Source organism: Macrobrachium rosenbergii, chromosome 54, assembly GCF_040412425.1.
Source record: "Macrobrachium rosenbergii isolate ZJJX-2024 chromosome 54, ASM4041242v1, whole genome shotgun sequence".
In the NCBI taxonomy this organism is placed as follows: domain Eukaryota; kingdom Metazoa; phylum Arthropoda; class Malacostraca; order Decapoda; family Palaemonidae; genus Macrobrachium; species Macrobrachium rosenbergii.
This window is the reverse complement of record NC_089794.1, coordinates 17,524,234-17,547,602: the sequence shown is the minus strand read 5'-3', so window position 1 is coordinate 17,547,602 and position 23,369 is coordinate 17,524,234. Positions and strand designations below refer to the sequence as shown.

General features: G+C 35.2%; 1 protein-coding gene across 1 annotated transcript in view; it reads left to right on the top strand.

Moving 5' to 3' along the window:
• The window catches only part of LOC136834592 (uncharacterized), a 113,031-nt gene that overhangs the window by 50,088 nt on the left and 39,574 nt on the right, over nucleotides 1-23,369 (top strand). Inside the window, exons 4-20 of the mRNA XM_067097172.1 lie at nucleotides 5,074-5,184; nucleotides 5,838-5,994; nucleotides 6,660-6,787; nucleotides 8,086-8,242; nucleotides 9,514-9,608; nucleotides 11,510-11,628; nucleotides 12,352-12,514; nucleotides 12,623-12,744; nucleotides 14,134-14,293; nucleotides 14,871-15,056; nucleotides 16,167-16,568; nucleotides 19,456-19,572; nucleotides 20,093-20,263; nucleotides 20,400-20,487; nucleotides 20,984-21,156; nucleotides 21,656-21,807; nucleotides 22,456-22,582. Coding sequence (XP_066953273.1) covers nucleotides 5,074-5,184; nucleotides 5,838-5,994; nucleotides 6,660-6,787; nucleotides 8,086-8,242; nucleotides 9,514-9,608; nucleotides 11,510-11,628; nucleotides 12,352-12,514; nucleotides 12,623-12,744; nucleotides 14,134-14,293; nucleotides 14,871-15,056; nucleotides 16,167-16,568; nucleotides 19,456-19,572; nucleotides 20,093-20,263; nucleotides 20,400-20,487; nucleotides 20,984-21,156; nucleotides 21,656-21,807; nucleotides 22,456-22,582 — 2,628 coding nt within the window. The remainder of the gene's footprint in view (nucleotides 1-5,073; nucleotides 5,185-5,837; nucleotides 5,995-6,659; nucleotides 6,788-8,085; nucleotides 8,243-9,513; nucleotides 9,609-11,509; nucleotides 11,629-12,351; nucleotides 12,515-12,622; nucleotides 12,745-14,133; nucleotides 14,294-14,870; nucleotides 15,057-16,166; nucleotides 16,569-19,455; nucleotides 19,573-20,092; nucleotides 20,264-20,399; nucleotides 20,488-20,983; nucleotides 21,157-21,655; nucleotides 21,808-22,455; nucleotides 22,583-23,369) is intronic.

Genomic DNA, 23,369 nt, shown 5'->3' with positions numbered 1-23,369 from the left:
TATATATATATATATATATATATATATATATATTTATGACAAGTCTTGGATCATTGACTTTGCGAAATAGAACGAAATTCAAACTATCAGCACTAAGATGAATCAAGAAGTATTTCCTTCATGGTGCGGCGACCAAGACATTCATGGCTTCCCCAATTCAAGTTCAGGTACTGGAAGAGAAGCGTCAGTGATTCGTTAAACGCAGGAGGGTGAAAGTGATCGTCTTGGAAAGTATTACGTCACTGTCTTCAAAATAGGAGCATTACGGCATTCAGATAGATAAGAAAATTAAAGACAAAAAGCCAAGATATTTCTAGTTTTGTTGCTGTGCCTGGTATTTTATAGTATAAAGAAAATAAGACAATGGCAGCGCTTGAGTGCAACAAGCAAGTCTAAGTTCTGTTTCAAGGGCAGTTAAAGGACAAGACACAAATCCATGAAGGGCAAAGCAAAAATGAAGAACAAATCGAGTCATTTAGGTGTATTCATCCATATTGAAGGACCAAGTATCCCGCCACTTCTTGCAAGAAGTTCGCTCCGACAGAATATGTAAACAAACACGAACGCCCGCTGATTAAGTACAGCTAGAGCAACCCCACCAAAAAACGGGTGTATCTTCCCTCTTTTTATTTAATTTTTTTGCTGTTTTTTTTCTGTGGGTCTTTGTGATGGGTTCCTGGTTGATTTATGGTTGGTTTCCCACACAGAGGGCCCACCCCCTGAATTTCGGTTTGGCGCGAAGGCCGCTTCAAGGCCTGTCGACAGATGCTTCAATAGACGCCACAATCATTAGCCGGCCCTGTCGGGCTACAAAGGTCGCCCGAAGATAATGACTTTGTATGGCTGATGTGTGCGTGTATGGGAGGGGATGTTTGCTTGCTTGTGCGCTGCTGCGGTTTACTGCGGATTCCCACTCACACACGCAGACTGTACACATAAATATTATATAAATGCCATTAAGGTATTTGACTTAAAAAGGGCGTGTGCAGGAAATAACAGGCACAATAGTCACCGATATTATCATTTTCTCTTTCGTCAAGGATAGAATGCAGCCGTATGAGATATGTATATATATATATATATATATATATATATATATATATATATATATATATATATATATATATATATATATATATATATATTATATACCATTATATATATATATATATATATATATATATATATATATATATATATATATATAAAAGAGAGAAAAGGAGGTGCTAAATGCATGCAGACCTGGACTTAAGACTAGGCTGTGGGCTAAACTAAAGTTTTTAACAGCGCTGAAAAACAAGAGTGGATGTGCATCTATCATGCCTGGTTTGTTTTGCGTTTACATTACGTGTGGATCAAAACTATAGTAAAAGAAGGGATAATGATGCACAATGCCGGGGGAGAAAAGAGGTGAGTGTAAATATGGACACATTTTTTCTCGTCCATCGCAATACCGGTTTCTAATTCCCTAACGCAGCGGTTCCCAACCTTTTTGTTCTTCCGTACCCCTAGGATATTTCTATAGATTCCTGTCTACCCCTAAAAATTGGGGATGAAAAAGAAAAACAATGAAATTGATAAGGAAATAAAAAAAAAAGTCACGACATTGTGCAATCTCAGTGCATGTTGCATCATGTGTTACTCAGCACAGGCTGTTCTCTGAGATCCAATGTACCCCCTGAAGAGTACAAATGTACCACTGGGAACCCCCGCCCTAAAGGGTAAGCGTTAAAGAGAATAAAACGCAAAGGAAAATTACTTCGACTAAGTATCCTAAATTTTAGAATCTGAACTGTATATTCGTTTACCTAGATTTTGCCTCGCTGTCGAACGGCCAAGTTCAGAGGTCTTTCATTCCTCAAACAGTTGGACTGCAAAAGTTCAAGTGAAGATGCAACGCATTACTGCCCTAAAACAATTCTCTTTGTATTTTAATGATTTACTTACATTCGTATCTATTCATTTACAAATGTGTTAATTTTCCTTTCCTTTTCTTATAACTGATCTCTTCTTTCTGTATCTCCTGTTACCTTCTGTTACTTCTTTCAAGTGAACACTAAATTCTTTGGAGGCTTGATAAGTCAATGGCCCCTGTGGGCATCTTCCATACGAACAGGGTTCATCTGCTCATTAATAATAATAATAATAATAATAATAATAATAATAATAATAATAATAATAATAATAATAATAATAATAATATTTACAAACATACTGAAATAAATAAAACGAGAAATTATAAAGTTTATATTCTTTTACATTCCCCCAAAAATTATGATGATGATGATGATCTGGATAAATCAAGACTAAAAAAAACCTCTTTGACTAAAAAACTTCTTTGTCTCGTAACTGCCATTCCGAATCACGAAACAAGCCCAGCCGGAGATCCTGACACCCATTCCAGACGCCTTACACCGGACGCGTTTTCCAAGGTCGCTCGGAACCGTGGGAAAAAAACGCCACCCTTGGGAACTCTCGGCGGGGAAAAAAAAAGAGTATTGTCTCATTTTTTAAATAATCGTGATTAGGTGCATTTATTGGTCTGCCATGGAGATCCAGCGTGGAAATTCTGCTTGATTTTTACGAGTGTGTGAAAAGCATGATGTATATGTGACGGTATAATGGAGGGTATTGTTAGTCGTGGGAGAATTGTGTGTGTGGAAATGATAAGTATGTGATACAGGTCCTTTGTTGGTAAGTAGGAAGTTTATATGTATTATATATGTGTCTGTCTATATTGTATATATAGTATATGCATATATATAAATATATATATATATATATATATATATATATATATATATATATATATATATATATATATATATATATATATATACATTGTGTTGGATTCCAGGTACACATATTTCCTTTGTGATCCCCATCTCTCATTTATATGAGCTTTCTTTATAAACTTATTTTTATATTTCTTCAGTCTGCTAAGTAAAGGACTATAAGTCGAAAGGCCTTGCAGTACACCACTGTTTCTCTTTCCTTCTTGGATTTTGTCTTTATTTATTTATTCATCATGTTCCATATTTCGTGATTCATTTATACACACACACACACACACACACACACACACACATATATATATATATATATATATATATATATATATATATATATATATATATATATATATATATATAGAAATCATCAACACACAATCACGTGTGGAACAGAAATAAATTTCTGACTCACGTCGGGATCGAACCCAGGTCTCTCAGGTGGAAAGCAAGGGCGTTATCCACTGGGCCATACAAGTCTAAAAGAAGTTGGAACCTGAGAGCAACTGCACCCAAGGAATTACCTGGGCAAGCTAACTGCTTGCATACCAGCGAGTTTTCCCAACTTCCCTGACTCAGCAATGACCCAATAGACAACATTTCATTCGAATTATCCTCTGAGTGAATAAGATAGAAATCATCAACACACAATCACGTGTGGAACAGAAATAAATTTCTGACTCACGTCGGGATCGAACCCAGGTCTCAGGTGGAAAGCAAGGGCGTTATCCACTGGGCCATACAAGTCTAAAAGAAGTTGGAACCTGAGAGCAACTGCACCAAAAGGAATTACCTGGGCAAGCTAACTGCTTGCATACCAGCGAGTTTTCCCAACTTCCCGACTCAGCAATGACCCAATAGACAACATTTCATTCGAATTATCCCTTCTGAGTGAATAAGATAGAAATCATCAACACACAATCACGTGTGGAACAGAAATAAATTTCTGACTCACGTCGGGATCGAACCCAGGTCTCTCAGGTGGAATGAAATGTTGTCTATTGGGTCATTGCTGAGTCGGGAAGTTGGGGAAAACTCGCTGGTATGCAAGCAGTTAGCTTGCCCAGGTAATTCCTTGGGTGCAGTTGCTCTCAGGTTCCAACTTCTTTTAGACTTGTATGGCCCAGTGGATAACGCCCTTGCTTTCCACCTGAGAGACCTGGGTCTGATCCTGACGTGAGTCAGAAATTTATATATATATATATATATATATATATATATATATATATATATATATATATATATATATATATATATATATATATATATATATATATATATATATATATATATATATAAAAGGTCCTCGATGTCCAGTGGTTAACGACGAGCAACATACCCAAATTCGATCCTAACCGGGAGGAAAAAACTTGGGTTCACTCCTTGAAGAACCCAATGGGACTTTCCTGACCTGACCAGAGAATAATACACCTGGTTATTGGTCGACCGTTGGTGTCGTGGACCGAAGCAAGGGGTTGAGGGTGATATATGAGGCTTGCAACCTCATCCCAAGACACTTGGGAAGGGCGTATCATAAAAAATTAAAATTAATTTTGCATATTAAGAATTTTTTCATAGTACTTTCAAATAAGTCTTCACTGAACTACGCCATAGTGATTGTATATTATTTCATACTGCTATCAGAACAAACGGATTATTTTGTATTCATTGTTACATATAGTCATCACGCATTATCAAACCCATGATTATATTTAACAGACCATCATATATCATAATACTTATAATGATTATATACAATAATGTATAAACCGTCTTAAACTACAATATATAATGAATAACACATCACCATTCGCCAGACAATTATGGATTATTATACAGCCTCATTTGATAGATCATTATATATCATATCTACAGTCATCAAATGTAATAATGTAACTGTTAAATTTCACCTTATATAATGAATAACACATCACCATTCGCCGCACAATTATGCATTACTACACAGCCTCATTTAATAGATCATTATATATCATATCTATACTCCTTAAGTATAATAACGTAATGTGTTAAATTTCACCATATATTATAATGAATAATACATCATTATTCATCACACTATTATGCATCATTATATCTCCTCATTTAACAGATCATTATAAATCATGTCATTAATCGTTACCTATAATGATGTATAACCGTTAAATTTCACCATATAAAGTGAATAACACATCACAGTTCGTCACACAATCATGCGCCATCGTTTTCGCCACAATTCTCACCACAGATTACCACCACTAACAAGTCCTTTCGGCTCCCCACACAGATTACACCACGGGCAACTGCAAATCATTCGACCGCACATCCGTCGGTCGACGGCGGTCGATTTACAATAGCCAAGGGACGAATTTCTTCGAGAAAGTCTGCCTGAGGGGAGGTAAGTTCGCTAATTGAGGTGTTGATTGTTTCCTGGCGTCGCGAGGCTGAATTTAATGGTAATAAAGAGGAAGGGTAATTTCAACGGAATTTATGGTTTTATTTTTTTAGTTACTTTTGTGAATACATCTCGTAAATCATTTTGCATATATATATATATATATATATATATATATATATATATATATATATATATATATATATATATATATATATATATATCCTGTTACTCTATATACACTGTAAAGTGTTATGCATTTGTATATTTCTTGTATACATATTTGAATTTATAATTCTTAATAATTCTTGTGTCTAAAAGAAATAAAGTTAGGGATAGCACTTTACAAAGTGTAGGATAATATATATATATATATATATATATATATATATATATATATATATATATATATATATATATATATATATATATATATATATACTTAGTTGTATTTATGCATATACAACAAAAATATTGATTTATGAGTTTCAAGAAAAACATTCACAACAAATAACAGAACGGAAAAAATATAAATATGATATAATAATAACTACTCGCTGTAGACTGAATAATAATAATAATAATAATAATAATAATAATAATAATAATAATAATAATAATAATAACAAACAACCTAAAATACGATTTCTCTCCAGTGGACTATGGTCGGCTATGCGGCAGCGAGCGCCTCTGGGCTTTCGAACGCGTCCTGGACGCGTTCCTGCAAGGATACGACAACAAGACCATCCCGAATGTGGACACCAGGACCGACTGTATGAGGTTCTGTCTCATCGAGACAGACTTCACTTGCAGGTGAGGCGGAGTGTCTTTTTTGTTTATGTAATGTTTGTTCGTCAATTTTTTTTTTTATTTAGTGAAAAGTAGGAATATGTATGAGCAGATGTTGTGATTGTGGATCGTGTATCACAGATAAATTGATAAATAAATGATGCAAAGGAAATTGCATATAACATATATATATATATATATATATATATATATATATATATATATATATATATAGTGCGTGTATGTGTGTAGGTGTGTGTTTGTGTGTCTGCGTCTGTGAGTGTTTATTGCAGCTATATGAGTTCACATAAGACCAGGTAACAAACAGTTTCCCCGTAGATCTTGACACAGCAATATTTTACAATGATGAAATAATATATAATTTGGATGTTAAGTAAATTATGGTCTAACTTGTTAATAAATCACACTAACTTTTAATAAACGCCATTAACTACTAATTTCATAAAACGATTCCATCCACGAAATATTATGAAATCAAATAAATAACTGTTATCTTCTATTTCTACATGACTGAATGAAGTATCAATAATAAAAATATAAAACAATCGATTACCTCCATTAGAATTAACCAACCGATTAAATAGCTAACCTTTTACCTATCCAGAATCTTTCCTCTGTTTTAATCTAACAATTATTCAATAAAACTAATTTTAATCACATTTCATCAGATCGGCCGAGTACGACACCATCAGAAAGCTTTGTCGCCTAAGTCCCGAAGATCGCCGGACGCGACCCAGTGATTTCGTCTCTTCGCCTGGGTCGTCCATAGACTACTTGGAGAATCAGTGTGCAAGAAGTGAGTTCATATATATATATATATATATATATATATATATATATATATATATATATATATATATGTATATATGTATATATATATATATATATATATATATATATATATATATATATATATATATATATGTATGTATATATATATATATATATATATATATATATATATATATATATATATATATGTATATATATATATATATATATATATATATATATATAGATATATATATATATGTATATATATATATATATATATATATATATATATATATATATATATATATATATATATATATAATCATGAAGCTACAAATGTCGCTTAATATCAAATTCACGCTACCTCGGAAATATCCCCGTTGGGGAATTATCGCCGAAGGGGAATTTATAAGTGAAAAATGGACTGGTACTGCCGGGTCTCAAACCCACAACACAGATACTTAGTCAACGTCTCCAGTTACAGCCACGAAGGAAAATTGAAACACTGGAGGTGCTAAGCACTTTCGTCTCATTACCAAGAAATAATCAAATCATGTCTTGGTAATAAAACGAAAGAACTTAGCATCCCCAGTGTTTCCATTTTTCTTCGTGGCTGTAACTTTGTTCGCATAATCTTAACGTTTTTAATTTTTCGTGATTTAAAATCAAACACACACTCACACACACATATATATATATATATATATATATATATATATATATATATATATATATATATATATATATATATATGTATATATATACGAGTATACATATATATGTATACATAGTCACAGTGACCTCTTAATCTTACTTTTTCTAGTAGGACAGCTTTCCACTGGAAACTTTCAAATCCAAAAATGAACATAGATGAAGAAAATCTCCTTCTCTGATTGGGTTCGAACCAACGTGAAGTAACAGAATAACACTGATCTTTTTATTATTTCGTTCATGTTATGATTAACTTCAATTTTTAGTTCTTACACATATTACAGTGGTCTGGTCATTTCTAGAAATAATAAACACTGATATTTTAAAATATCTGCTCAATTTATAGAGTCCTTTTGATAAAATATCTGCTAGATTTAAGCAACTCTTTGAAAATATCTGCCAAATTTAAACATTTGTATGAAAATATCTGTTGAATTTAAATATTTCTTTAAAACGTATCTGCTAAATTTAAATGTTCACTTTAAAAACCAGCCCTAGCAACTATACAGTATAGCATTACAAGATTCTATACATTATACAGCATCCCCAACAAAGCTAAGACAAACCTTCCCCCTAACGACCCTTAACAACCAAACCACCTCGTTCCAGCCCTCCCGGACTGCCGTTACAACCAGCAGTTCGACGCCATGGTCATCTCAATGGACGCCCTCGAGTTCGCTTCTGTTATAGACGACTGTCAGAGTCTCTGCGACAATCTGCGATTCATAACTTGTAGGTCGTTCACCTACGCGCCTCAAGAGAAGAGGTGAGTCGGGGGTATTAACTTGGTATGTAGCCACCTTTGTCAAAATCCAGGGTAAACTCAATGTATTAAATCGGTATGCATCAATCTTTGTCAAAATCCGTTCAATTCAATTTTTTAACCCGGTATGTATCCTCCTTTGTCAAAGTTTAGGGTAAACTCAATGTTTTAACCCGGTATGTATCCTCCTTTGTCAAAGTCCAGGGTAAACTCAATGTGTTAACCCGGTATGTATCCTCCTTTGTCAAATTCCAAGGTAAACTCAATGTATTAACCCGGTATGCATCCACCTTTGTCAAAAGCCAGGGTAAACTCAATGTATTAACCCAGTATGTATCCTCCTTTGTCAAAGTCTAGGGTAAACTCAATGTATTAACTCGGTATGCATCCACCTTTGTCAAAATCCAGGGTCAACTCAATGCATCAACCCGGTATGTATCCTCCTATATCAAAGTTTAGGGTAAACTCAATGTTTTAACCCGGTATGTATCCTCCTTTGTCAAAGTCCAGGGTCAACTCAATGAATTAACGCGGTATGTATCCTCCTTTGTCAAAGTTTACGGTAAACTCAATGTTTTAACCCAGTATGTATCAACCTTTGTGAAAATCCAGGGTAAACTCAATGTATTAACCCGGTATGTATCCACCTTTGTCAAAGTCCAGGGTAAACTCAATGGAACGCCATGTTTAGTACTAGCACCTCTGAGGAGGTGGATACATACCGGGTCAATATCAGACTGGTGTTGGTTGTTTTTTTGTTATGGCGGGTGTTGTGTTGATGAAAACGATAGTGATTTGTTATGATTATTTAATTAAAATGTTGTTGTGTTGTTACAAATGCCAATAACGATTATAATATGGTGATGATGAAACGTGATGAAAAACGATAATGGTAGTTTGTTATGAACTGTTATAACAATTATTGTATTATTGATAATGATACTTTTATCACAATGCCATATTATTTCGTGTAATTAATAAGTATTAATAGCAGTAAAAACACTCGTTATATACTAAGTATTAGTAAATGTGAGCATCTGTAATATATATATATATATATATATATATATATATATATATATATATATAAAATTATGTATGTATGTGTATATACTATACATTATATATAAAATTATATATATATACACATATATATATATATATATATATATATATATATATATATATATATATATATATATATAATTTTATTTTAACCAGGATAGCAATAATTGAAAGTTCTACAGATAAGTTAATACTATTTTTTTTTTCAGATGTTACCTGTCAGGCGACGACTCAATATCTCTCAACAAAACTGTTTTACCCATCAAATCGGGCGTCATAACTGGTGAAAAGCAGTGTACAGTCAGTAAGTACAGTTTTTTCCGTTGAACAATAGCAAAACAGTTAACCAATCACTAGAAAAGCTGTAAACTATTTTGGAAAACTGTCTATATATTAGGTAAACGTCAGCCTTGCCTATTGTAGCATTGTGATGAAAGAACAGGAAGAAAAATAATAAAAAGAAGTTGTTTTTACTATACCGACTTACTTTATTAAGGTTGATATTAAACACTGTATAATACATACATATATATATATATATATATATATATATATATATATATATATATATACGTATATATATATATATATATATACACACACTTATATATATATATATATATATATATATATATATATATATATATATATATATATATATATATATATATATATATGATTATTATCACTTTTGTACGTGATTCATTTATCACACATTACCACAGGTGAAAAATAAGAGACGGGGTGTAGGACCTACACCCTGTCTCTTATTTTTCACCTGTGGTAATGTGTGATAATATATATATGTATGTATATATACTGTATATATATAAATATGTATATACATATGTATATATATATATATATATATATATATATATATATATATATATATATATATATATATATATATATAAAGCATTTCTTAGTTATTCTTACGTACTAAACCGTAGATACTTATTCATTACAGCCAGCTGGAGTCTAGAAGGTACATGTATATTAAATAAACAATATCAGTTAACCCCAAATAAAAAACGAGAGAGAGAGAGAGAGTTCCTTTGAGATTTTGTCAGTTATTTGTCAATGATGTAATGAGAAATAATAGTTTCTTTACCAATAAAGGCAGAGACAGAGAAAGAGAGTAGAATATTCACTGTATTCGAATTCTTAAAAGGAAGGAAACAAAAAGTAGAAAACAGTGAATGGTAATAATAAACTCAGTGTCTTTCGCTATATTTTCTCCAAAGAACCAAAAAATAATTTTAAAAAAATAAGATGCTATTTTATCGTTCTTATGTCTTCGTATACATTTTAAATGTTATTTCTTTTAATCTATGAACAAACGAAAAGCTTTAGTATTCTCACTATTTTCTTATTGTTTTAGTTTACAGTAAGTCACGAGGAAAAAATATTTTGGGTGTATTTAGGTGTTAGACTATTTCGCCATTCTCAAAACGATTTGTTTTGCTTTTTGTTTTTTAAATCTGTCTACCCAGCTTTTTTTTTTTTATCAATCTTAACTTCAGAATTAGTTTTTAACTGCTAATTCCACTCTGTTTAATATTGAAATTTTTCGAAATTTCCTTTTACTCTTTTACGTTACTGTGGAATGTTTTGTAGTTACTTCTCCGGAAAAATGTCCAAAAATAGTTATCTTTTTTAGTTTTCTGTAAAAGAAAACTATTGTGCCGGCTTTGTCTGTCCTTCTGTACTTTTTTCTGCCAGCACTTTTTCTGTCCGCCTCAGATCTTAAAAACTACTAAGGCTAGAGGGCTGCAAATTGGTATGTTGATCATCCACCCTCCAGTCATCAAACATAGCAAATTGCAGCCCTCTAGCCTCAGTAGCTTTTATTTGATTTAGGGTTAAAGTTAGTCATAATCGTGCTTCTGGCAACGCAACAGCACAGGCCACCACGGCCGGCTGAGAGTTTCATGGGCCGCGGCTCGTACAGCACTGCACGGAGACCACCGAAAGATAGATCTGTTTTCGGTGGCCTTGATTATACGCTGTACAGAAAACTCAATTGCGCCGAAGAAACTTAGGCGCATTTTTTACTTATTTGAATTAACTGTTGTCTTACTGTCTAAAAATAACAAATTCATCACCTTCATTGCTGTCTTGATTTTACCATAAAAAAATTTTCTCATTTGATTATCTTTAATTTGTTTATTGCCATTTCTTAATGTAAATATTTCATTCCAGGCCAGTGCGAGAGAGACCAAGGGACGATTATTTACGAAAAGATTACTGGGCAGAGCGTAAGATCTGCTAGAGAAGAACTCTATACTCTAGATAGCTCTGCCCCTGGGGGTTACACAGAGGTAAGTTTAGAACACACGCACAAACAACAAAAACACAAACACACGCACGCACACACACACACGCCCACGGGTTTCTCCTTTGTAGGGAGATATAGCCAAAGTGCTTGAAGTACAGAGTGAAGGCATAAGGCTAAGTTAGAATCAAATCCCAATTCAAAATGTCTCATGTCTCAGACAGTACACACACACACACACACATATGTATATATATAGAGATACATATATGCATATATATACATACATACATACATACATACATACATACATACATACATACATACATACATACATATATATATATATATATATATATATATATATATATATATATATATATATATATATAATTATATATACATATGCACCATACTAAACTAATAAGATACTGTTTGTACTGTATTTCCCTGAACTTTGTATTCAGAGAGAGAGAGAGAGAGAGAGAGAGAGAGAGAGAGAGAGAGAGAGAGAGAGAGAGAGAGATTAATAATTTTTTATTCAAGACCTATTCTTTTAAAGGTTTTTTGGGGTAATGTCTTTTTTCCAGGCAGCTTTGCCTCTTTATTTAAATGAGAGAGTGAAAGGGGAAGCTGGATAGATAGATGTTGAAAGAGAAAGAAATATGCTATTATGCCCCTTGTAGAGAGAGAGAGAGAGAGAGAGAGAGAGAGAGAGAGAGAGAGAGAGAGAGAGAGAGAGAAGACTCATGCCTTCCCTCCTTTCCAGAAATGCGCAAAAAGATGCATGGAAGACGCTGGCAACTGCCCGTCCTTCGCCGTCGACTACGCAAGCAACCGTTGTCTCAAACTCGACCGAAACACCCAAGGACGAGCCTCCGAGCTCTACTCCTCGAGCGGCAAGAGCTACTTCGAGAAAATCTGCGTCAGAGGTCAGTAACAGTGTCCTAGCCAAGTCTTGACTTTGAGGTTAGCGAAGGATTCTTTCTTGATCCTTCGTACTGTAGGCATCTCACTAACGAGTTCATTCCACCTTGCAGCCAACTTGCCGCCCAGCTGCAGAGGAAAGACGTGGCACTTTGAGAGGGTGCCTGGAAAGGAACTGAGAGGCCTTGACGACCGCGTCATTCCAGATGTGCAGAATCGGAGGGACTGTGTTGAGGTTGGTGTCCATAAAAAGGACTTTGTTGCAAGTGTACGTGCACGTAAATGGTAGGTATATGTAGGCAAGGCTGGATTTCTGAGAAAGACTAGGGTACGAGGACATATGCAGGTATATGGTGAGTATATTTAGGTAGGGCTAGGTAACGAAGTTACAGTGCTAGTAAAATAGTTATATCTAGACAGGGCAAAGTATCAAAAAGTACACACAGACAAAAGATAAGCATTGCTACGAAGGACCTGGTACACAGGACACCCAGACAGGTAAAAGGTGAGTATCGATGGGTAGAACTTGAAAACTGTGGCATACTCAGGCATGTGGTGGGTATTTATGAATGGGAGAGAGCAATAAGAAGGCTCGAAACGGCACTACATGCAAGTACTAAGAGGATATTTCCAGTAGGATAGATTAAGAAGTCCTAGATAACAAGATTGACCGAGGGCAAGCCAAGAAATTATTAAAATGAGAGACAAGTGTATATTATATGAATGGTTAAACACGTGCATCCTCAGGTATAGTCAGGACTATTCAGGTGTATGGACAGCTGTGAACAAATGAAAAATAAACAATGAGAAACAATGAAAGGGAGTAATTAGCAAACATGTTTATCTGAAACAGGGAGGTACACGAAAGAGACATATGATGATTGATGTATATGTGCATTCTAGACAGTAACAGGTAGACAAACAAACAACCAAGAGGAGGGATGAACAACCAGGTGTGACAGATAAACAGGTGTAGCTTTTGACGGTAAGAAACATATGAGAAATTGACTAGTGACCAGAAGACACGGTATACTTGTACCTAGGCCGATAATCAGACTAGGTGATTGATAAACAGATGTACCAGTCATTATTAACAACGTACAGATGACTGAGTATTTATCGCATCAAAGTCTGTCAGGAATTATAAGGAATTTTATCGGTCAAACTAATTTTCTATCGAATTATCTATGAATTATTTTTGCAAGCAATTTTTACATTCAACTGCCATTTCTCAAACAATTTAATCATATGGTCTTCAAACATCCATAAAGATTATTTAAGAAAATTTCCCGGTAAGATTCCTTTGTCAAAAAAATGTTGTCAATGACGTAAAATTATCTGCAGTTTTAATGATCAAATATAATTCCAGATAATGCTTGCCTGGTTTTTTTTACTTAAAAACCTTTTCCCAAGCAATTTTACCAATAAAACCCTCCTTTTATTATCAATGAAACCTAATTCTTAACCGGTTTTAACCGCAAGAACACATTTCCTGTCAAATTTAATTTTCTTGGCAATTTTATCACCCAAGTTAGTCTTACATTAAACCAGTCTTGTGCTGGCACGGACCCTTGCTCTAGGAGAGCCCGTAATAATCATCACGCAAATCTGATTTTCCCGAAAGATGTGTTTGGGTGAGACTCGGTTCGTCTGCCGATCTGCCGAATACGACGAAACCAAACTCCAGTGTCGGCTGAGCAGCAAGGACAGGAGATCTGATCCCGCTGATTTTGTGGATGCTTTGACCAACACCGTGGAGTACCTGGAGAATCAGTGCGCTCCAGGTAAGAGAGATAATTAACTCGTGTTTTTGTGCAGGTTGAGTTTACCTGGAGAATCATGGCGCTCCAGGTGAGAGAGATAATTAACTCGTGTTTTTGTGCAGGTTGAGTTTACCTGGAGAATCATGGCTCTCCGGGTGAGAGAGATAATTAACACGTGTTTTTGTGAAGGTTGAGTTTACCTGGAGAATCAGTGTGTTCCAGTAATGCATGATATCTACGTAATATTTAATATCTGCCATGTTATCTAACACTTACTGTAATATCTAATATCTTTGTTGAAATATCTAATATCTACACAGTAACATCCGAGGTATATTCTCAAATATATTTAGCAATACCATATTTCCAAGATCAAATATTTACAGAAATATCAATACCTGAAACGCGTTTGCAAGTGCTTTCAGATATCTAATAACAAGTATCTACGGTATTATCGAATATCGACGTCAAATCTCTAATGCAAATATCTACAGCGACTCTGACACTTATGAAGTAACATACAAAATCTGTTAAGAATCAATAATATCAATCATTTAACATCTTAATTACCCCTTAAAACCTATCAATCTTCTTTCAGTGGATACCACGTGCCCCTACCAAGTGACCTCGGGCGCCTACCCGCGGTACCTGGACGCCACCATCGAGGGCGTGGGCTCTGACCTCGAATGCCAGCAACGGTGCACCAGCTATACCCAGTTCAACTGCAGGTCACTGGCCTTCCGCCCTACTGGCCTGCAGTGTTTCATCTCCGGCGATGATCGATGTATGTTTGTGTTTTTAGTGGGTATATTGGGGCATTATTTGGTATATTAGTATATTAGCATATTTGGGTAGTATTCAGCCAGTATATTTTGGCAAAATTTATTGGGTATACGTGAGTATTACTATGCTTGACAATTATTGGGGGCATTGTTTAGTATATTAGTATATTTGGGTAGTATACAGCGAGTATATTTTGGCAAAATTTATTGGGTATACTTTAGTATACTCGTTGTTTTGAACATTATTTAATGAGTATGCTTGACAATTATTGGGGCATTGTTTAGTATATTAGTATATTTGGGTAGTATTCAGCTAGTATATTTTGGCAAAATTTATTGGGTATACTTGGGTATTACTTGTTGATTTGAAATTTATTTAATGGGCATGTTTGACAATTATTGGGACATTATTTACTATATCATTATATCTAGGTGATATTTAGTTAGTATATTTTAGCATAATTTATTAGGTATATTTGAGTATTACTTGTTGATTTGAACACTATTTAATTGGTATGTTTAAACATTACTGACTATCATGGGATATTATTAAGTCGGAATACTGGGTATATTTTAATATTATTTAATAAGTGTATATTGGCCAGTGTTCCGTGGGCTGATATGAATTTTTGAGTGAATGTATCAGAGCATAACTTAGTTCATTTAAACAAGATTTAATGAGCATTTTGGGAAATATTTAGATATTTAGTATATCATAAACCGTCTTCCTTACAAGGGAGTGACGCCAGAGAAAAACTAGACAGAAGTCACTGTCAAATTCACCTTTTCACTGTCGAATCAAAGAATGAAACCCCTTATGCAGGAAAATGTAACAGGCTCAGTCTCTTGTATAACTATACATAAAAGGCTTATTGGCACACACTGGGCCACTCACCACTGTTATCATCCTCATAAACAGCAAACGGTAACAGACTTAATCAATTTATGTACCCAAACAAAAAAGGCTTATCGCCACACACTGCGCCACTCACCACTATTATCATCCTCATAAACAGCAAACGGTAACAGACTTAATCAATTTATGTACCTAAACAAAAATGACTATCAGCACACACTGCGCCACTCACCACTGTTATCATCCTCATCAACAGCATCAGCTGGGAGAGACGCCCTCGTCAACCGGCCCGGCACGACATTCTACGACCGTGACTGCACGGCTTCCGGCCCTACGACTCCCCCCGGAGGTATAGGAGGTGGTACAGGTGGAACTGGAATAGGTGGAACGGGTGGAACGGGTGGAACGGGAGGAACAGGTGGAACAGGTGGAACAGGTGGAACAGGTGGTACGGGAGGCACCACAGGACCAGGGGGAGGCGGTGGCATAGGCACCGGAGGTGGAGGAACTGGTGGTATTGGCACTGGAGGAACGGGTGGCACTGGTGGAACTAGCGGAACCGGTGGCACTGGTGGAACTAGTGGAACCGGTGGCACTGGTGGAACTGGGGGCACGGGGGCCACGTTCCCCCCAACGACGTTCCGACCAGGAGGGGAAGGTATGAGGAATCAGACGGAAGGAAATTGGGAGGATTCCTCGGAATTATTCCAATTTCTTTCTGTTTCTTTCGCGACTTGTGTCTTTGACAGAATCAGTAACAGGAGATAGATAGAGGTAATAGAAAGACTTCTCAATTATATATATAACAGAATGATAGAGAAAATAGAAAAAAAAATATTACTGATCTTAAAAAATTATATTACTGTATAACTGATATAAGAAAGCAACATATATATATATATATATATATATATATATATATATATATATATATATATATATATATATATATATATATATATATATATATATATATATATATATATATATATATATATATATATTATTTGACTGATCTTCAAAACGTTGACAGAATCCGAAATTTGTTTTTCCTAAATTTGTTTATACATTTATTCAGACATTCTCATATGTACTTATATATTTTTTTCAACAATATCTTGAACGGTAATTATGAAGTCATGAACATTTTAAAAGGAAAATAAAAACAAGTATTATTAAAATTATTAAGTGCAGAGAGATTTATAAAGAATTATTGTAAACTCATAGGATATTTTCTTTTAAATATTTTTTTAAATAAACAAAATATTGCAAAACATCATTTAGACATGATTTTCTAAATAAGAATATCATTGCAAATACAGATATTATTTGGACATTAGATAATGATAACATACAACAAACCATATTACTGCTTTTATATTTGTAGAGAAAGAAAACTATTACTTCATAAATTATGCATCAGTCTGATAATTTTCAAATCAAACAGTTGTCATTACAATAAATATAACCTTGAAATATTAACAAGAAATTAGTGTTAATCATATGTTAAATTTGAAACAAATTAGTAACTTAAAAATTAACCTAAAATCTAAATTTTGAATATTCAACATTAATTTCAGTCATAGCCACAAAACTTTATAAATTTTTAATGAACCGAAATAAACATTAGCATTTCAAGAAATTAGACTCTGTGCAAGAAGGTCACCAAGGTCGAAGGCATTGCTGCGTGACCTTAGCTGACCTTCCGCGACCCCCCCAGGATAACCCACCAAACCAGAAAAAAAAGGTCATAGAATCTGGCTGTTGATTCACCTGAATAGCTTACATTGACGAGTCACCTTTGCACCGTAAAGTTACGTTTAAAAAAAGTAGATTTGTTTTGAAGCTTCGTAAATGTAATCGAATCACGTCTGAGACATGTCGTGAAAGGCAGTATTGACGACGCGATGGCGCTTTCTGGCAACTTTAGTATCCTACACCAAGCAGCTATTTTTTGTTCTTTTTTATTTTGTTTTTTTGACTGAAAACTGACATTCAGTTTAATCCTTTTATAATATCTCCTGAAAGAACATGTGTTAATTAATTTTGTACCAGTAAGGGCAAAATATTCACTAAATATTGTTTATCTTTCGAACGTTTAACAATATTATGCCAAAAGTTGCCAGACAGCACCTGTTCGTGTGACACAACCTCTGCTCGCACTTGTATATTTGGTGAAATTAGGTAAAACATTTCACTGATGTTATTGGCTGGTGTAACATAAGGTTTCTTTACCAGGTTGATAATTGGCTTATGGGTTATCTGGGTCTGTGGTATTTGTGCTTAAATGTAATGCTAAATAGCTTTATTGCATATATATATATATATATATATATATATATATATATATATATATATATATATATATATATATATACATATATATACAAATATATATATATAAATATATATATAATATATATTATATATATATATATATATATATATATATATATATATATATATATATATAATGCACATTTCTTACTTGACCTAAATTACAAAACTAAAACTGTAACAAAGCTTAATGAGTAGATAAATATTACTATTAGCTAAACTTGTAGTTTTGTCTAAAATTCCAGGAATTTTACCAAATTATTTTGAGAGAAAATTGCTGAGCTTTTGCTGTAAGTACTGTAGTCGTCTTCCTCCCCAAGTGATGATGTTACCCCCTTTGGAAAACCTGAGAGAGAGAGAGAGAGAGAGAGAGAGAGAGAGAGAGAGAGAGAGAGAATGAATTTTCGTAACTTCCTATACCTTAGAGAGAGAGAGAGAGAGAGAGAGAGAGAGAGAGAGAGAGAGAGAGAGAGAGAGATTGAAAGAAAACTAAGTTCTTTGCATCAGTTCACGAGTAGCTTGCTGTAGTTCAATGTGTGTGTGTGTGTGTGTGTGTGAGAGAGAGAGAGAGAGAGAGAGAGAGAGAGAGAGAGAGAGAGAGGGAGAGAGAGAGAGAGAGAGAGAAAGAAAATAACCATTTAATAACAGTTTTTAGTTGTTTAATAAGTATAAAAGCGAAAGAGAGAGAGAGAGAGAGAGAGAGAAAATAACCATTTAACAACAGTTTTTAGTTGTTTAATAAGTATAAAAGCGAGAGAGAGAGAGAGAGAGAGAGAGAGAGAGAGAGAGATTCTCTATAATCGTTTACAAGTGTCAGAATAGGCGTAGAGAGGGAGCCTTTACAGTAACTGCAATACACTTTTAGAGACAGAGAGAATTAATTTCGGGGACTTGCAAGTTGTTCACAAATCATACAGAGAGAGAGAGAGAGAGAGAGAGAGAGAGAGAGAGAGAGAGAGAGAGAGAGAGAGAGAGAGAGCCAGGCTTTACAGCGGCTTCCAAGTAGTTCAGCAAGTCTCAACGTTGTCGGAACTCGACCCAGCAAAGCATAAAACAAAAAAAAAAAAAAGCAAAATAAAAAGGCAAAAACAAAAAGCAGCAGCTTTATTTGTCGAGCACTTTCCTGCACTCCACCGTAGACGTACTAACAACCACCTTCTTCCACTCCTGGTGGGTTGCAACTGGGGTTCTTTTCGCGGCGCCTCCAGACAATTTTCTGTTCCAAGTAGACCGATGCTCCTTCGGAAGACTCACCTACGAGAAGGTCACGGGTTACGAGCTCGCCGGGATCAGCTCCCTGCCCCTCTACTCCTCCAGGGATCCAGGTGAGAATGCAGCTAGTCCTGCGGTAGGATACTAAGTTCCTAGGTCTACGGAAACATGAGGTTTTAGGATCCTAGGTCTATGTCCTTTGGTTCACTTCTTTCATCTTGCATGTGGCTTCTTTCTCGAGTACTTCTGTTTTTCTTTGTTTTCTAACTCTTCTCTTCCGCTTCTTCTTACATTTATTTCTTTTCTATCCTCTTCTTTTCGTGTTGTCAGGTCACATGGTTTTCTTCTTCATGTGTAGTCAGTTAGCTTCATTATACTTTCTATCGTCTTTTCTTACTGATGTCTTCTTTATCACTCATTCCAGAATTAACAAAATACTTTAAATGAATTCCATTACAATTTTGAATGTGGACAGAAAGAATAGACACAGCATGAAATAAAATTAAAAGTTTATGAGTCGAAAACGTACAGAAGGCAAAACCAAAACAAAACCAATCTGATATATAAACATTAGATGTCCACTCAAACAGAAATCTTAAATAGTGAACGTAACCTCTGGTCTTCCACACCCAGGAATCACCTCCGAGTGTACCAGGAGATGTAGCAATACGGACTCTTGCATGGCTTTCAACCTGGACTATAATCGTTTTGAGTGTTATGCCCTCGACAGCAGCGCCGTAGATGCCCCTTCGAATCTGAGGAGGTCCGCTGGAGTAGCTTACTTCGAAGGAGTGTGCCTCAGGGGTAAGTAAACTCCAGAGTAATCTGGGTGTAAAGGGGTGCTTAGAGTTTTGGAAATAGAGGTCTTCTGTGACTATTTTAGTCCAGCTCAGGTTCTAGGCCATTGTCACCCTCTTCTTCTTCTTCTTTCCTGCTAAAGTAGGTGGATGCGGCCTTCTGTGGACTTACGAGAGAGTCTCCAATTTCGAGCTCAGGGGCCAAGAGAGGGAGACCTACAATGGAATCACGTGAGTCATTTTTCGTTAGTAATAATCCATAATGTGTCCGGCTTTAGTTACGTAGTAATATATGGAAACTAGCTTCCAGACCTTCTGTCCTTTCAAACAACAATAAATTTTACTTGCCATTTTGTAATCATATTACTATATTTATGCTCAAATACCCTTGTTTATATAAAAGATCTTTTAGTTCTCAAAGGTCCTAGTTTTTACCTCAAATACCCAAATAGTTCTTCCTCAAGGTTTCACTGTTAATTACCTAAAATGGAAATACCACAATCTCTTATCCCTCAAATGCTCAATTGTCCATACCCCAAGTTTTCATCCTCGAACTCAAATTGGCTTATATCAAAACCATTCACTGTCAAATACCCATAGCTTTTCACTCTACGATACCCCCGAGTTCCCCATAAGTTTTCACCCGTATACCCACACAAAGACACCACATAACCCCACCCTCAAATACCCACATATCAGAGCCGCAGCTAACTGACTCGATTCACAGGAAATCCGAATGCATGGACCGGTGTCTGGAGGAGAGAAGATTCGTGTGTCGGTCTGCTACCTACGAGTACGCTCAGAGAATCTGCCGGATCTCAGATCAAAATAGGTTCTCGGCTCCTACGTCCTTCCAGGCTGCGCCCAACGTCGATTACATGGAGAACCAGTGCGCTCCCAGTACGTAGCTTTTTTTTTTTTTGTCTGCTTGTTGGTTTCGTTTGTCTTGTTTGTTGTACAGGACACACCAGTAGGGACCTGGTTAGTTTTTTATGCTGGAAAACATGTTGGGTCCGAGTTCGGTGTTTTCTTATTGTTTGTGCTGGAAAACACGTAATGTTTTTTATTCGTTTTAGTGGAAAACCTGTAGGGTCCCAGTTAGTTTTTCATTTTTTTTTTGTTTAGTTAATTTTAGCAAAATTGCATGATTTGTAAACGACGAATTATGAATGACGCCCACTAAATTACATGTGAATATTTCCATTCATGTAATTCCGAAATTTCCCGAACAAATATTTGTCTATCAGCTTATTTTCCACAAGTGTCTCCCATCCATATATTATCTCTGTATCTTCCCATTTCAAAAACACTTCACTGCTTTCCTGTTTTTTTTTCTCTCTCTCTCTCTCATTTCGAACTTGAACCCCTCATCACCAACATGTCGTTTTTCGTCGCCCAGAGCCACGAGATTGCCGCTACACCAACAACCAAAAGGACAGGTACCTGATCTACACCTCCAAGACAGTCAACGCCTTCACTGACATCGCATGCCAGAGAGCCTGTGACATCGAGAGCGAATTCAACTGCAGGTCCTACTCCTTCATGAGCCAGGTAAGGGTTTTGCAAGCTCTGTGCTGTGAATTGTTTTTATTTCTGCAACGTCCAGGATGAAACGAACCCCCAACTAGGCGCAAAGAATTTTCACATCTCTGGCAGGTTTTAAATACCTACACAGAAGGCTCATCAGCACTACTCTTAAATCCTCCTAGGAGTCAGGCGCCTATAGCTTTAGATTTGACTATACTTCCTTTCATGTCTAAGTTCTTTTTTAAAATTTCTCAGAGTATTCATCATTACACCTTTGGGGTCCAAGTCCCTGATTCCATAATTGCCACCTTAAATCTTGAGAGTTTTATGATGTCTAAGCCATTGCTTCAAATACTTTTGAGGCCCAACAGTTGTTTACTTCCAGAGTCAGATACTATGGTACCCAGAGAAACATATTTTCACTATATTTCTAAAGCTCATAAAAATTAAAATGAAAAACTGCAGTAATCAAATATTCACTTCTCCACTTCGTCAGTTTCATTGTTATCGCATGGACTTCCATTCAAATGATTTGTTATCGTGTGCAACCTTTGATTTGACATTCTACACATCCACTCTCCTCAACCAAACAACCGTTTCCTCTCTCCCACCGCACCTGACCTCGAGCAGAGATCATCCAAAATAATCTAATTTTTCCGGTCACAATTTTAGAGTGGTACAACTGGAGACCAATGTTACCTGAGCGGAGAAACTGGAACGAACGCTGGAAACAGCAACTTCCAGTTCAGGGGCGGGGCGCTCTTCGCCGAGAAGCAGTGCAACGATTACACTACCACAGGTAAGGTTTGGTTGGGTTAAATCGTTTGTAAACAATGCCTGCGAGTTGAGAAAAAGATGATTGTTTACGTGGGATAAACCAAAAAGGTGCTCAAATAATAGTCATTCATTTTTTTAGATCTGAAAATTTTCAAGCTGGATGAATTTATAGTTTTTTATCATTTTTTTTTCACCTGTGTTGCTCTTCAAGTTAAATGAGAATTTATCAAAAATATTTATGATTTCTTTTCTTGAAGGCTTTACAAGTAAAAACGAGAATTTTATTAGTTTTTTTTTACTGTAACTTTAATAGGTAGTATGAACTAAAAATTGTATTTATTTTCTTAAATAAAATTATTTTAATGAGATAATTTAAGATTGTATTTACTGGAGGAAATTAAAGTAGCTTTGGCAAGTTGAGTGAAAGATAGACTACTACATTTGTTGTGATATTTTATGTCTGATAAGCTTAAGAAGTTTATAAAGTAATTTTAATAATTTTTTAATTACTGTAAGGTTAGTAAAAGTATGAAATGATTTCTTTTAGCCTTAGTTAATCATAAAATAAGTCTAATAATTTAAGGCAATCGTTAGACCTAGAAATTCTGTGAAGGACTAATTCTACAACATGTTCTCAAGCTACTGCATGCAAATTGGTTCGGATTCGTTCCAAATTTCTTCGTGCTTATAATGACCGAAACATTCGGAGACTCTCCCTCACTTATGACAGCGAACGTAAAAAGTGGCTGACACTGAAAAACAAATGAACTGAAATAGGAAAGATAAACAACAACGACAACAAAAACAAC